The sequence below is a fragment of the Anser anser genome (assembly GCF_964211835.1).
Source record: "Anser anser genome assembly, chromosome: 9".
Lineage (NCBI taxonomy): Eukaryota > Metazoa > Chordata > Aves > Anseriformes > Anatidae > Anser > Anser anser.
The window spans coordinates 13,520,731-13,538,456 of NC_139729.1; the positions used below are offsets into that span (position 1 = coordinate 13,520,731).

Genomic DNA, 17,726 nt, shown 5'->3' on the forward strand with positions numbered 1-17,726 from the left:
AGGTCAGAGGGCAGTGCTTTGTGTACCACCCTGCTGGTAGAGCACACAGTGCACAGTGCTTTCGGGGCGGTCACCTCCAACTCACAGAGATGCCGGGTGGTTTGGAGCCACACTTGCCCGTTCAGATGGGTCAGTGTAAAATCTCCTGCATCCCTGCCCCGGATCCCTCTCACCCCCTGTTTCCTCCGTACCCACAGAAGCAAAGACCCAGCAGGATGCTCAATGTAGAGCTGTGGGACCCCTTTTGACTCACGGAGCCGCAGGCGCTTGCAGTAATGGGGACGTTGCTGGGGCTGGGTCACCGCTGGAGGCCTGCTTGGGGTTGTTGGGGGGAGGACATCAAGGTTCCTGCTCGGCATTTCTGTGGTTCTTCCTGCAGATTCGGGACACAGCAGGGCAGGAGGGCTTCTGCAGAATCATCTCCAGCTGCATCTGCGACTCCACCATGGCCATGTACAATACCAGGAGTGAGTGGGGTAGGTCCACTGGCAGACTTGGCAGATTTCAGTGAACTATGGAGATAATAATCCATTGTTTCCAGCAGGTATCTCTTGGTCCTGTCATGGTAATTCACATTCCCAGGCTAGAAACTATGTAATTCCTCCTGCAGCCTGGTAGACAGGACATGGCATCATTCACACTCAGGCTTACAACCAGGGCTCTGGTAATCAGACATCTTAAATGACTGCTGATCCACTTAAACACTTCCACCGTTGACAGACAAGCAGAAAACATGGGTTCTCAATAACAGGACAGAGGCTTTGAGCACCTCCCGCAGAGAAATTGCCTGTTTGTTAGCATGGGCACATAGAGAGGGCCTCTCAGGCTGTTGATGGTAACACTCCCCTTGCTGCATGACGGAAGGAAAGGCAAGGTCCTAAACAGAGGCCACCACTGCCGGGGCACGTTGGGCAGCCAGGCCCAGTGACAGCTGGTAGGCAAGTCTTCCAGCTTGACCCTCCGCCTCCCTTCAGGCCAGTTGGTCCTCTTGGCAAGAGGAAGAGCCCTTGTGTCTCAGCCTCATCTCCCTGCCTCACATCACAAGCTCATGTCCCATTCCCATGCCACAACATCAAGTTCCAACCTCACCTCACAGCCTCAAATTCCAGCCTCGCGTAAGAGCATCATGTCAAAGCATAATGTTGCAGCTTCGAATCGTGGCCTCACTTCAAGGCATAACATCACAGACTCAAGTCCCAGCCTCACCTCACTGCCTCACATCCCAGGCCCGTGTCCCAGCCTCATGTTACAACCTCAAGTCCCACATTGTGACATCTCACAGCCGTATCTCTTCGTGTCCCAGAGTTCCCACAGCCGCTTCACTCCCACTCTCACAGCTCCCAGGCCATATTATATATATATTTATTTATTTATATTTATATACCCAGTACCTATCACAATAGTGATAAACACTCTTGGGAACCACCCTGATGACAGGGAGTTGGCCTGTCAGAACCTCAGCACTTCTGTTTCCAACCAACTTAAAAACAAACAAAAAAACCTGACTAACTAACATACAAAAAAACAAACAAACAAACAAAAAAAAAAACACCACAGGACTTTGCTGCCAGCCTGGCTGGCTGGCTGGTGTTTAGTACTGCTACTCTCTTAGGGTTAGAGGCGGGTCTACTGTGACTGGCAAGTTTGCACTGTGACTCCTCCAACTGTGACTCCTCCAACTGTGCTGCAGAACATATGCAGCTCTCATATCCCGGAGATCCAACAGCCACATCGCTCCATATCCCCCTGCCTTATCCCTCCCTCCCTGTGCTCCCAGTTCACCCAGTCCTATCACCCTCTCCTCCCCAGCTCCCAAAGAGCCCTGATTATTCCCAGGTCACAGGACCATATCCTTCCCGCTCCCCCTAGTGACCACAGCCATCTCAGATGATCTCCTTTCTCTGGAGGGGATGGACGACACCAGAGTGATGGCTCCCCTGCCCTGAATGTCGTCACTGCTCTTCTGCCTTCCTCAGACAGCTTAATTCAGGAGGAGCTCATCCCACCACTCGCCCCAGGGAGATTTGTGCCAGCCCTCCCTTGTCACTTCTGTCCTCCCACCGTTGATGCCCACCTGCAGCAGACTGTGGTTTCCCCCTACAGACAAGAGACTTTTCTCCAAGCTGGAGGTGCTCGCAGCATTTTCTAGAGCACATGGGTGGCCACAGGGTGCTGCTCCCCACCAGCCCCCTGGGGACTGGGGCTGGGGACTGGGACTGGGGCCAGCCCACTGCAACATCCTGCCCTGTACCTACAGGCTTGGCTGAGTCCCTGTCTAGGGACAAAACAGCCCGCACCAGAAACGCGCGGCGTCAGAAGAGAGATTTCGTGCAACGGATCTGTATGTGCCTGTCTGACTGCAAAGCAGCTCTGGCCACCACCGCTTCCCTGTGCCATGGGAACAGCTCCTGCCACCGCTCCCCGCATCTCCCGTGGGCGCCTGCCACCTGCAGCCGTTCCTGTCCATCCGTCCTCTCCCTTCCACAATGGGCATTCCCAAACAATTTGTGGGGTGGGCACATGAATTGAGAGCAGGCTGTGTTAAACCCCCCATTTGCTGCACGAATGACTGCAGGCAGTTGCCTTGTAACGGGAACACCAAACAGTTAATCACGTAATAATTGTGGCTGCCGCCACCAGTCCGTCCCCAGGAGAGGCCTGGCCGCACTGCCCAGCAGCGGTGCCTGGCACAGCAGCGTGCGTGGTCTGTACACCTGGGGACCCTGCCATCCCCCGGTGGCATGGTGACAGCAGCCAGGAGCTCGTCCAGCCTCAGACACAGACCACAGGCTGGCCAAGCCCATCTGGCAGCCTCCTTCACAGCTGCCCCGGTGCTCGGGCCTGGCCGAATGGCCGCGCTTTGGTTCAGGTCCCTGCAAAACCACCAGACACACAGTGGGCTTGGGGTTGGAAGGGACCTCTGCAGGTCACCTGCTCCAACCCCCCTGCTCAAGCAGGGCCACCTGCAGCCAGGTGGACACTGGGCACCACTGAGAAGAGCCTGGCTCCATCTCCTTTGCACCCTCTCTTCACATATTTATATACTTCAACGAGATCCCCACAGGCCTTTTCCACAATGAGTAGTCATGGCTCTCTCTAGCAGTCCTCAGAGGACAGATGCTCCAGTCCTTCCACAAGCTTGGCTGCCATTCACTACGCTCCCTCCGGTAGGCCCATGGCTGTCTTGTACTGGGGAAGCCCAGAACTGGACCCAGTTCTCCGGCTGTGGGAACTCCAGCAAGCCTTGGGGTCTCCAGGTTTCCTCCCCAGGGCCTCAGCTTCAAGCTTCCTTGTCTTGAACTCCGGGAGGTTCCTGTCAGGCCATGTCTCCGGCCTGCCCAGGGCCTTCTGGAGGGCAGCACCACCCTCTGGTGCATCCATATCGCCTCCCAGCTTGGGATCAGCAGCAGACTTGCTGAGGGCATGATCTGCTCCGTCATGCAGATCATTCATGAAGAGGCTGGGCAGGACTGGACCCGGGCTTGACATTGCTGCTAGTTTGTGTCCCAGCCTTACATCTGTAGCGGGTTTACATGGCAAGGTTTTGGTAGCAGGGGGCCATAGGGGTGGCTTCTGTGAGAAGAATCTAGAAGCTGCCCCATGTTAGATAAGGGCCCTGCTGCTGGCCAGAGCCAAGCCAATAAGCGATGTTTGTGCCTCTGTGAGAGCACATTTAAGAAAGGAAAAAATATAAAATAAAACAAAATAAAATAAAACAAAATAAAATAAAATAAATAAATAAAATAATAAAATAAAATAAAATAAAATAAAATAAAATAAAATAAAATAAAATATAAAATAAAATAAAATAAAATAAAATAAAATAAAATAAAATAAAATAAAATAAAATAAAATAAAATAAAAAATAGTGGTCACACAGCAGCTGGGAGAGTGAAAGAAGTGAGAAACAGCCTTGCAGGCACCAAGATCAGAGAAGAAGGAGGGGGAGAGGTGCTCCAGGCACGCAGCAGAAGTCCTCTGCGGCATGTGGTGAGGACCATGGTGAAGCAGGCTGTCCCCCTGCAGCCCATGGAGTACCACGGTGGAGCAGGGTTCCACACTGCAGCCCGTGGAGGAGACCATGGTGGAGCAGGTAGACCTGCACTGACGGAGGCTGCGGGCTGTGGAGGACCCCTGCTGGAGCAGATTCCGGGCCGGAGCTGCAGCCCGTGGAGAGGAGCCCACGCAGGAGCAGGGGGTCTGGCAGGAGCTGCTGCCCGTGGGGGACCCAGGCTGGAGCAGTGTGCTCCTGAGGGATGGACCCCGTGGTACGGACCCATACTGGAGCAGTTCTTGAAGAGCTGCTGCCTATGGAAAACCCACGCCGGATCAGTTTGGGAAGGATGGCATCCCGTGAGAGGGACCCCATGTGGAGCAGGGGACAAGAGTGACCGAGAAGGAGCGGTGGACACGAAGTGCTATAGACTGACCGCAGCCACCATTCCCCCGTTCCCCTGTGCCGCTCAGGGGGAGGAGGTGGAAGAGGATGGGTGGGGGGAAGGTGGTTTTTTTTGTTTTATTTTGTTTCTTTCCTTTGCTTCTCATTTCTCTAGCTTATTAGTAATAGGCAATAAATCTTACTGTCTCCCTATTCTGAGTCTGTTTTGCCTGTCACAATAATTGTTGAGCGATCTCCCCATCCTTATCTCAACCTTTGAGCCCTTTGCATTGTATTTTCTCCCCCTTTCCCTTTGAGGAGGGGGAGCGAGAGAGTGGCTGAGGTGGAACTCAGCTGCCCACCTGAGTAAAACCACCACAACATCTCATTCTCACAGCTGAGACTCACCTCCCAGCCTCATGTTCCAGCGGCACATCCCAGCAGCTTTACTGACTTTATGTGGTTACCAAGGCTTTGGTAGATGGGGTGAGGCTTCAGGGGTGGCCTCTGTGAGAAGAGTCCAGCTGCTGCCCCATGCGAAAGATGAACCAGTCCTCACCAGCTCCAAAGGGACTCACTGCTGGCCAGAGCTGAGCCACCAAGCACAAGTGGCTGCGCTTCTAGGAGAGCGAGTTTAAGAAAGGCTGAGAAAGTGCTGGGTGACAGAGCTGAGAGAGAGGGCTGAGATCATGGGGGAGAAACAACTCCCATTCCCCGATGCCCTGCAATGCACAGGGGAGGAGACCAAAGAATAGAGGTGGCGAAAAGGTGTTTTTAGGTTGCTTTTAATTCACACTGCTTTACACTCTGATCAATTGGAAGTCCATCAAATAAGTCTTCCCCAAACCAAGATGGTTTTGTCTTTGACAGCAGCCCGTGAGCCATCTCCCTGTGCCCTCATCACAACCCATGAGGGTTTCTCCCTTGTATTTTCTCTCCTCGTCACGCTGAGGAGGGAACAAGAGAGCAGCTGGGTGGGCACCTGGCAGCCAGCCTAGGCCAAACCACCACAGCCATTCACAGGGATGAAGAGGCTGCACCATGGGCTTGGAAGCCCAGGGCACTTCTATGAGGCTGGGGGAGCTCCTGGGCACTGCCACATCCACCATTTGATGGCATCATAGTGACAGGTCACTGAGGGGACACAATGACACCGGTGACAGAGGCGAGTCTGTGAGGGACTTTGGGTCTCTAGTGAGTGCCAGGCATGGAGGCAGCAGCTCCTGGCAGCTCAGCGAGACAAGAAGGTGTTGCTGCGCAGCATGGCTGCCATAGAGGAGAAGACCCCCGAGCCACAGGAGGACGGTGAGAGCAGATGCCCCAGCAGCTCCCTGGAGGTGGAGGGCCCTGAGGACCCCCTGGGGCTGTGCAGAGCTGCTATGGCTGGGGACACCCAGGGATGCCCTGCCAGGAGCCTCCGACCAGGCCCTTGCGGGCATCCCTCGGGGAGACCTGCCAGGTCCTCAGGAGGTGCTCAGTGGGGGGACGCTCGCACCCATGGCTGCCGCCCTGCCTCCCCCAGAGCGCATGCTGTGCCGCCGCTCGGACTCCCACATGGATGGCTGCGGGCCGATGGAGCAGGTGGATGGGGTCTGCGCCCATGTGTTCTGCCTGGTGAGCTCCCCGCAGCTGCCAGCGCCTTTCCCCGACCCCTTAACTGGCACCTGGAGCCCACAGGACTGTGTCATCCCCACCGCAGTGCTCGCTGGCTGTCACCTCCTCCTGCTGCGCTCCCAGCACAGCCTCCCCACCATGGTCCCTATCTCCTTGCCCTGAGCAGCTCCGGGGCTTTTCTGTCTTCCAGTATCCAGCCCAGGGGCTGTCCCAGCGAGACGCTGACAGGGCGGGACTCTGCAGATTCCTCCCCGCAGATATTAGGCGGGTGGCGAAGACCAGCTACGCCGTCATGTGTTTCAGGGCAAAACAGCGTTGGTAACACACCGAGGGCTCGGAGGGTGCTGAGCAGGGCTTGCTTGCAGCTCAGCTGCACCTCCCAGCCCCACAGCACCTGCCCATTGGCCGAGAGCACGCAGTCCTCTCAGCACAGAAGGCCATCGGGCTGGTGAATCATGTTTTTATATTAATAAAGGTCTTATTTCCAACTGCTGTGGTCTGTTCGTAGCCTTCACCCTGCCCAAAGCCATCCCCAAGGGCAGGTGAGGGATGGCACTGAGCTCCTGCCAAGATGAGGGGATGGAGCTGAGACAGGGCAAAGGAGCTGGGACTTGCTGAAGAGGAGGACTGATGGAGCCAGGATAGGAGATGGAGGTGAGACTAAGTATGGAACTGGATGGGGAGATGGAGCTGGGTCTTAGGGACAGAAATGGGCCTGGGTAACGGAGCCAGGACAGAGAGATGGAATTGGGATGGAGGGATAGAGTCATGCTGGTAGGGATAGAGCTTGGGCAGGAAATGATCCCTCCCGAGCTGGAAGGGACCCACCACTGTTCTCCTATGTTTGTAAACTGTCCCTACAGAGCAGAGGCAGGTGGTTGGCCTAACCCCCAGCCTGGGAACAATGTTTACTGGTAAGAACAAAAACACAGTGCACAAAGCTGACAAAAATGAGAAAACAACTCAGTTGTTTCCCATTCTGCTCTCTTCCTCAGCCACTCAGCACACAGTGTGCTGCAGCTGGCTTGCATTTTCCTGTACATTTGTACAAATAAAGTGTTTTTTTTGTCTACTTGATTATCGCTTCTTGAACACTCAGACTAAGAAATAAATACACAAAACACCCACCCACCAAAAAAAACAACAAACAAACAACTGTTATTTATCAAAACAGACCTGACCACCAAGCAGGAAGGCTGATCTCCAGTGCTGTGCTGAGCAGAAGCAAAGCCTCAGCACGTGTGCACTTGAACAACTCTGAGAAGAGTCAGGGCAGAGGCCAATACAGACCAACCAAATCAGGACTGGAGAACAAACATTTAGCCAAACACTTTTTATTTAAGGAATATATTTATTAAAGAATAACTTAAAACTAGTTGTGGCCTCGTACTACCTTATCCTTCCAGAAGCTGGTGCTCAGCCTCTGCTCTGGAAGAAGTGTCTATGCAGAGTTACCACCCAACGACAGCAATATTCTTGTTTCAGCATTATGGACTGAAATAACGTGTCCTGTGAAAGGGCTCCAGCAAAGAGAGTTCAAGCAAAACAAGTTGCAGCAATGGTCTAGCTGCAAATAGAAGCATATAAGGTACTTCATAAATATAACCCTCCCCACCTCCCATACGGACCCGACACCTCCTGGCTTGATCTGGAGATCAGCCTCACCTCAGCTCTCCCTTGCAGTCACCAGCCAGCCTGGAGGTTTCCCTACACAGAAGGGCACAGCCCCTTGCTCAGGGCCGCTCCCAAGCACTCCCAGCTGCAGAGGAAAGGGCCAGGTGCCCATGAAGACACACCGGGTTCACAAGACTAGAAATGCCAGGCCCAGCTCCATCGCAAGCACAGGTCTTCACAGAAAAGGCTGTTCTTGCTCTTCCCATCGCTACTAACACTTGATAATGCTACAGGGAGGCAAAGGATGCCCAGAAAGAAGGGAGAAGAACACAACAGATCAGTTGAGGAAGCATCAAACCAGAGATGTCTGCAGAGGCCAGAAAAGGTCTATCAGGAACCATTCAGTCCCTCCTTACCTAAAACAAAAGAGGAAACAAGAAAAATGGAGGAAAAGCTTCAGTGCTATAGGACCTTGCAAATCCAGTAGGGCATCCTGGAGAGCAATCATCCTCACAGAAGAGCCATGTTGAGCTAGCACCCCAACAGAGCACAAAGCTGCTGGGCAGGGTGACTGCCTGGGTTTTAAGGCTGTTGTTCAGGAAAGGGAAGCTGAATAGCCAGCGTGACACCAGGGTCTCATCTCCCACCTGGCCAGCACTAATGCTGCTGCAAAGTTTCCCTTTTGATAACCAACACTCCTGGCAAGAGCAAGGAAGAAGAGCAAAGGTCCTTTGGAAAGTTCAGGTCTAACACATGCTGAATTAAGATACCACCACCATCACTTCCAGCCTCCAAATAGCCAGCCGAGCCGCTGCAAGAGCCAGAGCAACAAGCGCTCTCTGAATGAGAGCACACATACAGCAGCACCTTTGGCATCAACCACAACAAGCACTGGAAAAAAATCACATTTCCTTCTGCACCAAGCATCTTTTTGCAGGGAGGAATCGCGCTCACACACGAGTGTGCTATCAGCCCAACGTTCTCTCTCACTTCGCTGCAACTGCTGATTACAAACACAAAAAAGTCTCTTTATTGCAGTCACTAGGGAGGAGACGGGCAGGGGATTGCACAACAAACAAGCTGGCATGACAGATCTCACCAACAATGTAGGCATCTATCTAAAAATGCATCTTCCTTATTGCTTGAAGCTAAGACCCTTCTGAAACTGTCATATGGAAAGCGTGCATACATGTCTGTCAGAGGAGAGTGAAACAAGCTTTCAGGACGTAGCCCTCATTTAAAAGAAAAACTCCCAAGAACCATCCAACAGAAGAAATCACCCAAAGACAAAGGCACCGCAGCCGGACACCAGCAGTGCACAGTGACAGAGGTAAATGAGCCAGCCTGCTTTTGGGATTTATTAAGTCGCTCCAGTGCCACAGAAACTGGACTGCACCAGTCTGGAAGAATGGGGAAGTAGTAGATAGAGGAAAACAGCTTTTTTTACTCGCCTCAGCAACTGCCCAACAGAGAGTCTGTGCACTTTGCCAGGGCAGCAGGTAAGTAAGCAGAAGTAACAGGGATGCGACGCTAAACCAAGACAGAAAAGGACAAGGATTCCAGTCTCTAGAAGACTCACCTGGCAGTGCTCTCGTCCCTAATTTGCCTGGCAGCTGCCAAATGAAAAGACCAAACATTTCAAGGAAACACAGAAGCCCATAGGGTAAGCATCCCAGAGAAAGATGAAGGAAGAAGGGAGAGGAAAAAAAGGTTGCAGTGTGATGGACACAGTCAGAGAAATCACACCAGATATTACGTTACTCCCAAGGCCATAAGCAGCAGAGGAAGACACCGCAATGCTCGTTTCCAGCTTTTTCTAGAAGAAACTTCCAGAATTATCTTCTACAAGATGAGATTTAAGTGCCTCAAACCATCTCTTTCCTTTCACTCTCCAAGTGTCCCACCCACCCAGCCTCCCCACATCTCTCCCTCCCGCCCTGCCCTTCTCTGTTCAAGCGATCTTGGCCAGCCACTTCTCAAGGCCCTCGAAGTCGGCATCCCCCTCCTCTCCCTTGCTGCCACGGGCGCTGCACTCCACAAACTCCACCCTCATTGGCAGCTGGGAGAAGTCAAAGTCCTTGCCCTTCTTCCCCAGCTGAGCGGGGCCCCCTACGGCGGAACCGTCCAGACTGGTGGGGGCTGCAGAGCGGGTCACTCGTAAGGTGTTGCTGCAGAGAAAGAAAGGACAGGATCAAGAACCATGAACCAGAACAGATTACCTATGTCACAGCTGCTGAGATGCTCGGGATTCAGCTGCCAGCAGGACACCAGGAACACCAAGGACAGAAGGTCCCAGAGGCACACCCATGACTCTGCCCCATGAGACACAGGAACTTCAGCCACTTGAAAACAGCTGCCGGAAGACACAACTGAGAGGCTCAAGAGATCAAGACAAACGACAGAAGGCCCCTCTACGAGAGGGTGCTTAAACTGGTTTTGTTCTACAATAAACAACAGCAACAGTTGGACATCAATGTCCTCGTCTGAATTTCCCCAATATCCCCATGGCAGACACCAGGAGTCATGCACGGCGGCAAGTGATGGATGCTGTTGTACAGAGTGGGAGGTCAGAAAACACTAAGTAACCTAGACATGCTTGCACGCACACTTCCTGGGAGTTTTATGCTTTCTCCTCCATGCTGTGAGCCAGTGCAGGCTCCCCAGAATCTCCTGTTGAGAGAGAAAGCAGCATTCCAACAGTCTCCCTCCTCCTTCCAACAGGAACAGAATCTCTTAACAGCCCCAACTCTTTCTCTGCACAAAGCGAATCTTACCCATCAATGTGATCAGCCTGCCAAGAGCACAGACTGATACAAACTAAGCACATTAGAGGGAGTAGGATTATTGAGCTGTGCATTAGTAAATTCATTCATTCCCAGGTCTGACCCCTCCTCAGCAAAAACATGCGAATCTGATGCAAACATGAACCTGGAGGCATTGCAGACTGTACTAGACTTAATTTAGGATGCTGAGGGGGAAAAAAAAAGTCAAAAACTCTTGAGTTGCAATGGGTGGGGGCATTGCAGGGACCCAAGACCACGCTCACACCAGGAGAAGAGACACCTCCCTGCACGACAACCCCATCAGAACGACATCCTGGAACTGGAGACTTGCCCTCAAAGGACAGATGCGGCTGGACACCAGCTACCACAGCCTGCACAGTCCTGGGGTTTTCCATTCTCTGCCCTCCAGGCTGGACAGCAGCTGTCACAGGGCACGCGTCCCCTGCAAAACAGTGCTCTTGGTGGGAAGGGCTAACGCATGGAAGTGCTGCTGCTCAATTCCTCAGCGAGGCATGACTTCCAACCACGAGCGTCAATTTGGAGAGGGAAGCAGAACTTCTGAAGAGGCAAAAACCTGTTCTCGTGCTAGGGAATGAAGCCGGACTGTGAGAGCTGCTTGTCTGACTGCAAGTGCCTGAAGTTAAAAGGCACACAGTGCTCAAGACCTTCACTAGTTCAACAGGTCATCTGGGCAGAGGGAGGCACCGTGATATCAGGGATCACGCACTGTGATTTGACTGCCTCTAAGTTCCCAAAAGCCAGGCTAGGGAAGTCAAGAGGCTGCATCAGGCACAGATACAAACAGCAATCTCTCCGCAGGATTTCAACTGCCTTACAGAAGGGAGGTTAGGCACTCAGCAGTGAAGAGGAAGCGGTACAAATCACCCTGCTGCCATCTACTGGCCAAAGAGGGGGGCAACGAGACAACTGCATTCCAGGAACATGCATTTGTTTGGAGACTTTTAGGTAAGGACTGGGATGTTCTCCACACTACAGTTTCTAGCAAGGAACACACTGCCTTTTTTTTTTTTTTTTTGTCAAGACTGCAGCAGTCCTAGATCTTAGTGCCTTAGCAAGGAGCAATCTTCTCTCATCCTGATTACACCTACACAGACAAAACAGAATGTTCTTTATCTTCAAAGAACAGATGTGGCTCAAGGGCCTCGCTGAGCATTGGCAGAAGAGACAGAAAGGAGGAGAAAAGCTCAGAGGGTTTAAGATCCAATTTCACACTTACAGCTCTTTCTCCAGCTGCTGTTGAATAAGTTTTGCTGATTTTGCCATTGTGACATCTAGACAGAGAAAAGAAAAGGAAATTAGCTCTTTGGTTTTGTCAGAGATCAGAACCTGCCTCAGGCTCCTAAAGTTACGGCAAGGCCTGCTTATACCGTGCTGTGGTTAGACCTAATGGCACAACAACAACAGTGTCTGTGCTAGGATAATGGAGACAGGAGCTTTGTGTCTGTGGGCAAGTCGAGTGCCTGATATAAGGCAGAGAATTTGTTTTTTCTCATTACCTGAAAGCACCAAACCTGATTCTGGCAAAAAGCTTCTGATTAACCTGTGAGGATCCACACCTCAATGGGGAAAGCTGTAGAGATCTGAAAATCTAGCAGCCTTCCGCACAAGCAAAAAGCTACGTGCCTTACTTAAACCTGTCTGAAGAGCTGTAGCTCTCCAGTCGGTGCCTCTCTGAAAAGCTATTTGACATACCTGACCTAAGAGTTCTTCCAGAGGCGGCTAGAAATGTCCTTGCTGAGTAGCCCAGGTCTACAACTAATTTCCAGCCTTCATTTTGCTGAAATTATGACTCCTAAGCCGTGATTTCACAACCACGTATGGCGTTAACCCCAACCATCACTCAGGGACTGAATAACCACCATTCCCACCTTCAGGGCTCACACAATACCTTGCTTATTGCAAGCTATCAGCAGCGCCGGCGCATTTTTGAGCACTGTGCTGTCGACCAGGACCTGGTACAGGAACTCCGCCACATCCTTCACCTCCCGCTGGAAAGCTACGCTGTCCACCACAAACACAATGGCTCTGGAGGAGAGAGAAGGGAACAGGTGCTGGGCATGAACCTCTGCAACCACCCTCCCCTGCAGATATTGCAGCCTAGGCCAAGACAGCTGTTTCCACACCCAACCTCATTCAACCTAAAAGCGGGTCAGGACATGGGGGCTGATATACACCCCGTGTTCACACCCAGCAGGAAACCTGTCCCTCTCTGTCCCAAAGACATACCGCATCCCCAAACCCTCCCTGCTGCGTTTGCTTTGCTTCCTGATGCACTGCAAAGGCAGGCAAGTGGGGGAAGCAGAACCCCCAGTGCCCCAAAGCAGAGCTGACTCTCAGGACACACACACACACAACCCAGCTCACGGCACCCTCACCTGGCTCATCCCTGGCAATAAAGAACATCCCCCACTTCCTCCTCCCCTGCCAACTGCCTGCACCTTACCTGGCTGCAGCCTTGAACCTCTCCAAGAACTGAAGCCGCAGGCTCTCGTGGCCTGGGAGGTCGATTAAAGTCACATTAGCGCTCTGGGAACAGAAGGGAGAGGGTGTTAGCAACCCCTGCACCTGGGGGACCGGCGATCACAGCCTGGGGAAAACCAGTCTGGTGGCGGGCTCCAGCTGAGGCAGGAGTGGGGAGTGACCCCCTACAGGACAGAAGCACATAACTCTCCCCTGGGTGCAGTCTCTCCATTGGCCCAAACAATTATGACAGGCTGAGGTGCTGTCTTAGAACTGCTGAGAAACAACACTCATGGCCATGACTCGGTAAGGAGAGAGCGACACCAGCAAACCGCCTGGCAGAGCTGCGAGGACGGAGCACAGCCGTGCAGAAACGAGCACGCTCCACCCTCTCCTCCTTCAGAGCACCCTCCCTGCGAGCACCACGCGTACAGTGCAAGTGGCAGAGCTTTAGGAAGGCTGCCTCACTCAGTACACCGGCAGATTTACACCGCCTCTGTTGGCAAGTATACCTCTGCACAGCAAAACCACAGCCTCCCGCTCTGCCAGTCCCTGGCACGGAATCAGCCACAATCTCTGAATTGAGACATCTATTCAGGCACACAAACTACCCAACTGCAAGCCAACCTAAATACACACAGCTTTCTTAGGAAATAAGGCAAAAGCAGCCTTGCAAGATACTTCTTGAATTAAAAGCAGCAATCATTTCTCTTTCCACAGGCAGCCAGCCAGCCAAAGCAGTGACATTAAAGAGAACGAATGCCTCTCGCAGGCTCCTGACAGATGTGACCACAGAGGGCCACGTCACTGTTCTCAGCATAACACGTGCTGTTCCTGAGAGGGGAAAGAACGCTACACAAGACCCTGTCTACTCACTGCTTTCGTATTTTAATGGAAACCTTTGATCAGAAAAACAGCAGCCTGTCTTACAGCATTCCATCACCCCAAATATCTGACTGCTCAATCTTAAAGAGACATTTAAAAAACTAAAAAGCCCTGCAATTCTTTTTACTAAGTTTTTAACCCCTTATTATTACCACTGTTAACACAGATTGCCACAGAAAAGGCAGAAAAACATCTACCTTTAAAATTCACCAGCAGATAACATGCTGTCAGCTCATGCTTTCGCTGCCACGTCTGCACCCAGCAAGAAAAAGAAACACTTCTGAAACTGAAGAGATCATCATAAATGGAAAATAACTGCAGCAGCCTAGCATCTGGAAATAACCAACCCCTTCTGGGGGCCAGATGAAGTTCAGCTGAAGGCCATTTTTAAGCCTGCAAACCTTCTAAGGGCAGATTTTCTTGGGAGTGAAATTAAGGCCAAGCAAATAAACTCAACACAACCGAACAACGCTTCCTCACAAATCTTCCTGCTCCGTGCCAGAGCCCTCTCTCCACAGTGCTGCATGTTTTACTCAGCTTTAAAAGCTGCTCCTTTTTCCTCTTGTAAAAAAAAAAAAAAAAGAAAAAAACCACCTCTGCAGACAAGGAGCCCCTAATACCTGCCAATATTTTCCTGGCTGCACACTGCCTAAAGGAATCCTTGCCTACTCAGGCCAAGCACCGGACTGCTTCCAAGCTGGAGGCCTGCAAAGCCCAGCAAGCACCAGGCCGGGTTCGGGCAGACCGCGGCATCGACCGGAGCCGGCTCACCTTGTCGCTGCTGACCCTGTAGACGGCAGAGCTGTCGGTTATAGACGTCTGAGTGTCCCGGTACCTGCCTGTCAGCAGCTGCGAGGAGAAAAAAAAAAAAAAAAAAAAAACAGAAAAAACAACCGAACGAGGAGAGGAAGTTAAAGGCGGGCAAAGCGAGCGCGGAGGACGCGTGGCCGCCCCGGCCCGCACTCACCCTGGCGAACAGCAGCGTCTTCCCCGCGTCGCAGAGCCCCAGCAGCAGCACGGCCCTGCGGCCGCTCCTCCCGGCCTGCGCGAGCCTCCAGAGCACTGCGGGACACAGCACGGCCGGACTCAGCCCGCGGGGACCGCGCTGCGCCCCGCGCCGCCCCCCGGCCCGGCCCGGCCCGGCCTGGCCCGCCCCCGCCCCGCGACTCACGGAGCGTGATGGCGACGAGGAGCAGCGCCAGCAGCACGGAGAGCGCGGCGGGGCCGGGCGCCTGCAGCTCCCGCCGCAGCGAGTCCAGGTACGGCTCCAGCGCCCCCGCCATGGCCGCCCGCCTCGCGCCGCTTCCGCGCCGCCGCTCCCGGTGCTGAGCCGCCGCGCTGCCGCGGGGGCTCCTGGGAGTTGTAGTCTTGGGACCGTAGAATGGCCTGGGGTTGGGAAGGACCTTGGAGATCACCTAGTGTCACCCCCCTGCTCTGGGCAGGGTTGCCACCCGCTAGATCAGGTTGCCCAGGGCCTTGTCCAACCTAGTCTTGACTATCTCCATCAGGAGTTGGACTCGATGATCCTTATGGGTCCCTTCCAACTCAGGATATTCTATGATTCTATGATATCCAGGGATGGGGCATCCACAACCGCTCCGGGCAAACCATTCCAGTGCCTCGCCACCCTCTGAGTGAAAAACTTCCTCCTAATATCTAACCTAAATCTCCCCTGTCTTTGTTTAAAACCATTCCCCCTTGTCCTGTCACTATCAACACATGTAAACAGGCGTTCCCCTTCCTGTTTACACGCTCCCTTCAAGTACTGGAAGGCCACAATGAGGGGCGGGGATGCCCAGAGGGGGAAAGGGACATAGGTGGGGAAGCAGAGGGAAGAGGCTGCCATGGGGAGATGGCAAAAAGCATCCCAAATTGGTTAAAACTGAAGGAGCGTCATCCCCCGGCTCTGCCGGAGGTCTGGAGGGTGGCTGCAGGCAGAGCCGCTCCTGGCAGAGCTGCTGCTGGCACCCTGAAGGCTCTCCCCGCTCCCAGGTTGTCACCAGAAGGTGATGGAGCGGTGGTGGGCATGGGTAGGGCTGAGGCACACGAGGCATGCAGCCATCTTCCAGTCCTGTGCCCAGCTTTTGGGAGAAGGACCTGAAAAAAGTGGGGATTAGACTAGATGATCTTTCAAGGTCCCTTCCAATCCCTAACATTCTGTGATTCTGTGAAAATAATTAGAACAGAATAGGACACGAGGCTGACTAGATGATGAGGCTCAGCAGGTCGTTTGTGGTGGGGTCACACTCTGCCCGGAGAAAGGTCACAGGTGGAGACAACGGGGCTCGATCCTGGGAGCTGTTGTCTCTAACAGCTGTATCAGTGACCTGAAGGACAAGATGGAGTGCTGGCTTAGAAAGTTTGAAAGTTACCCCAAACTGGGAACATGCTGAAGTGCTGCCATGCTGGGGGACTAGGGTGGGCTGGAGGAACAGACCAACAGGAACCCCACGAGATGCAGCGAGGATGAAGGCCTGGTCCTGCCCCAGGAGGGATGAGCCCCAGCACAATGCAGGCTGGGGAGCAGCTCTGCTGGAAACGCTGCAAGGCTCTGGGCAGGGAGAGGCTGAGCAGGAGCCGGCATCTGCCCAGGCAGCAGAGATGTCAACAGCATCCCTGGAGCACAGCCGGGTTGGGGTGGTGATTGCTGGCCTCTACCCAGCACTTGTTAGACCACACCTAGCTGCTGTGGCCAGGTTTGGGACCCTAATTCAATAAGACCTCGATGAACAAAAGCAAATTCAGCAGAGAGCCAGCAGGATGATCCCAGGGGCTGAGGGACCAGGGTTTGTTGTGGCTGGAGAAGAGATGGCTTCAGGGCAGACCTGGCACCAGCTGCCACATTTCTTCCAGGTGGCAGGAAGATGGATCCAGGCTCTTCACAGTGGTGCAGAACAAGAAGCAAGGGAAGCATATTGAAACAAGAGAGGTTCAGACTGGATATGAGATAAACCTCTTCCCCTCAGGACAGGCAAGCAGTGGGACAGACTGCCCAGGAAGGTTGTGGAGTTTTGTTCTCGGGGAAAGCTTTCCACCTGTAGCAGGAGTTAGTTGTAGAAACAGGCTCTTTTAGGGACACTGTCTCTCTTTGCTGGTTCTTAAGAACAGATTAAACTAACCATCTGTCCAATATACTTGAACCTACAAAAGTGTGAGGGACTGAATACCATTGCTTCCACTTTAACTTTCTGTCTTCAAAAGTGATCTTTAGTTAGGCTAGTGGATGTCTTGCAATACATGTAATACACATTCAAATATCATCTCTGCAAGTCCATCAAAATATTAATTTCTGCAAAGATGGGAATTCAGCATTTTTTTTCCTCAGCAGTTCTTCTATGCCTGCCTTGACAAGAGGGTTACTACCTGCTGGCCTTTTTTTTTTTTTTTTTTTTTGTAGCTCAGCAGAAGCTCAGCAAAATGCAGCTTTCTAAATAGGTCCTACTTTTTTTTTTTCAGAAAGGAAGTCTAAGCCTGGGCTCTCCACAGCGATATACTGCATTTTAAGTGTACTGCCTGGTGGAAATAACTCTGCTTCTGCACTATTCATATCCACCCAGCCGAGATATGAGATGGAATGGTTTCTATTCACACCTTCCGTCTTACAACCACTATATTTTTGTATTTTGTTGTTGTTGTTGTTGTTTTTTACACTCTCTATCCTTCAGCTTCCCTCACATAAACACTCTCTCTCTTCCTATATCCCAAACACAATGGGCAGCTGTTGTCTCCTGGGGAGATAATGGGATAATCTGGGTGAAGTGGAAGCACAGATAATAAAAGATGTCTGTTAATAAGACTCTAGGACACCTTTAATCCATTTAGCCTTAGAAAATACTGAAAAGATTTTCTCTGTTGGGCAGCAATAGCCTTGAATGGCAATAGCCAGATTGGAGTCTGCCACTGGCCTGCAGCAAGAGATGCCAGGGAAGGAGTGGGCATAATAACTACTTTGATAAATCTCAGGAAACCTG

The 17,726-nt window shown here is 52.4% G+C and overlaps 1 protein-coding gene across 1 annotated transcript; it reads right to left on the reverse strand.

Moving 5' to 3' along the window:
• Nucleotides 1-7,323: 7,323 nt before the first annotated feature.
• On the reverse strand, nucleotides 7,324-15,075 carry SRPRB (SRP receptor subunit beta). Its single transcript, XM_083848110.1, has 7 exons — nucleotides 14,927-15,075; nucleotides 14,723-14,817; nucleotides 14,527-14,604; nucleotides 12,854-12,936; nucleotides 12,299-12,435; nucleotides 11,627-11,681; nucleotides 7,324-9,774 (listed from the first exon to the last, which is right to left on the reverse strand). The coding sequence occupies exons 1-7, from the start codon at nucleotides 15,036-15,038 to the stop codon at nucleotides 9,558-9,560; spliced, it is 777 nt and encodes a 258-aa protein (XP_083704236.1). The 5' UTR covers nucleotides 15,039-15,075; the 3' UTR covers nucleotides 7,324-9,557.
• Between the last annotated feature and the right edge of the window lie 2,651 nt (nucleotides 15,076-17,726).

What these genes read in the sequence shown, in the direction of transcription:
- SRPRB (XM_083848110.1), bottom strand. Translation starts at nt 15,038, where the DNA reads ATGGCGGGGGCGCTGGAGCCGTACCTGGACTCGCTGCGGCGGGAGCTG. An exon ending in AGACGCTGCTGTTCGCCAGG is followed by an intron (nt 14,605 to 14,722) that starts GTGAGTGCGGGC and finishes TTCTCCTCGCAG; the next exon opens with CTGCTGACAGGCAGGTACCG. An exon ending in AGGTTCAAGGCTGCAGCCAG is followed by an intron (nt 12,436 to 12,853) that starts GTAAGGTGCAGG and finishes TCTCTCCTCCAG; the next exon opens with AGCCATTGTGTTTGTGGTGG.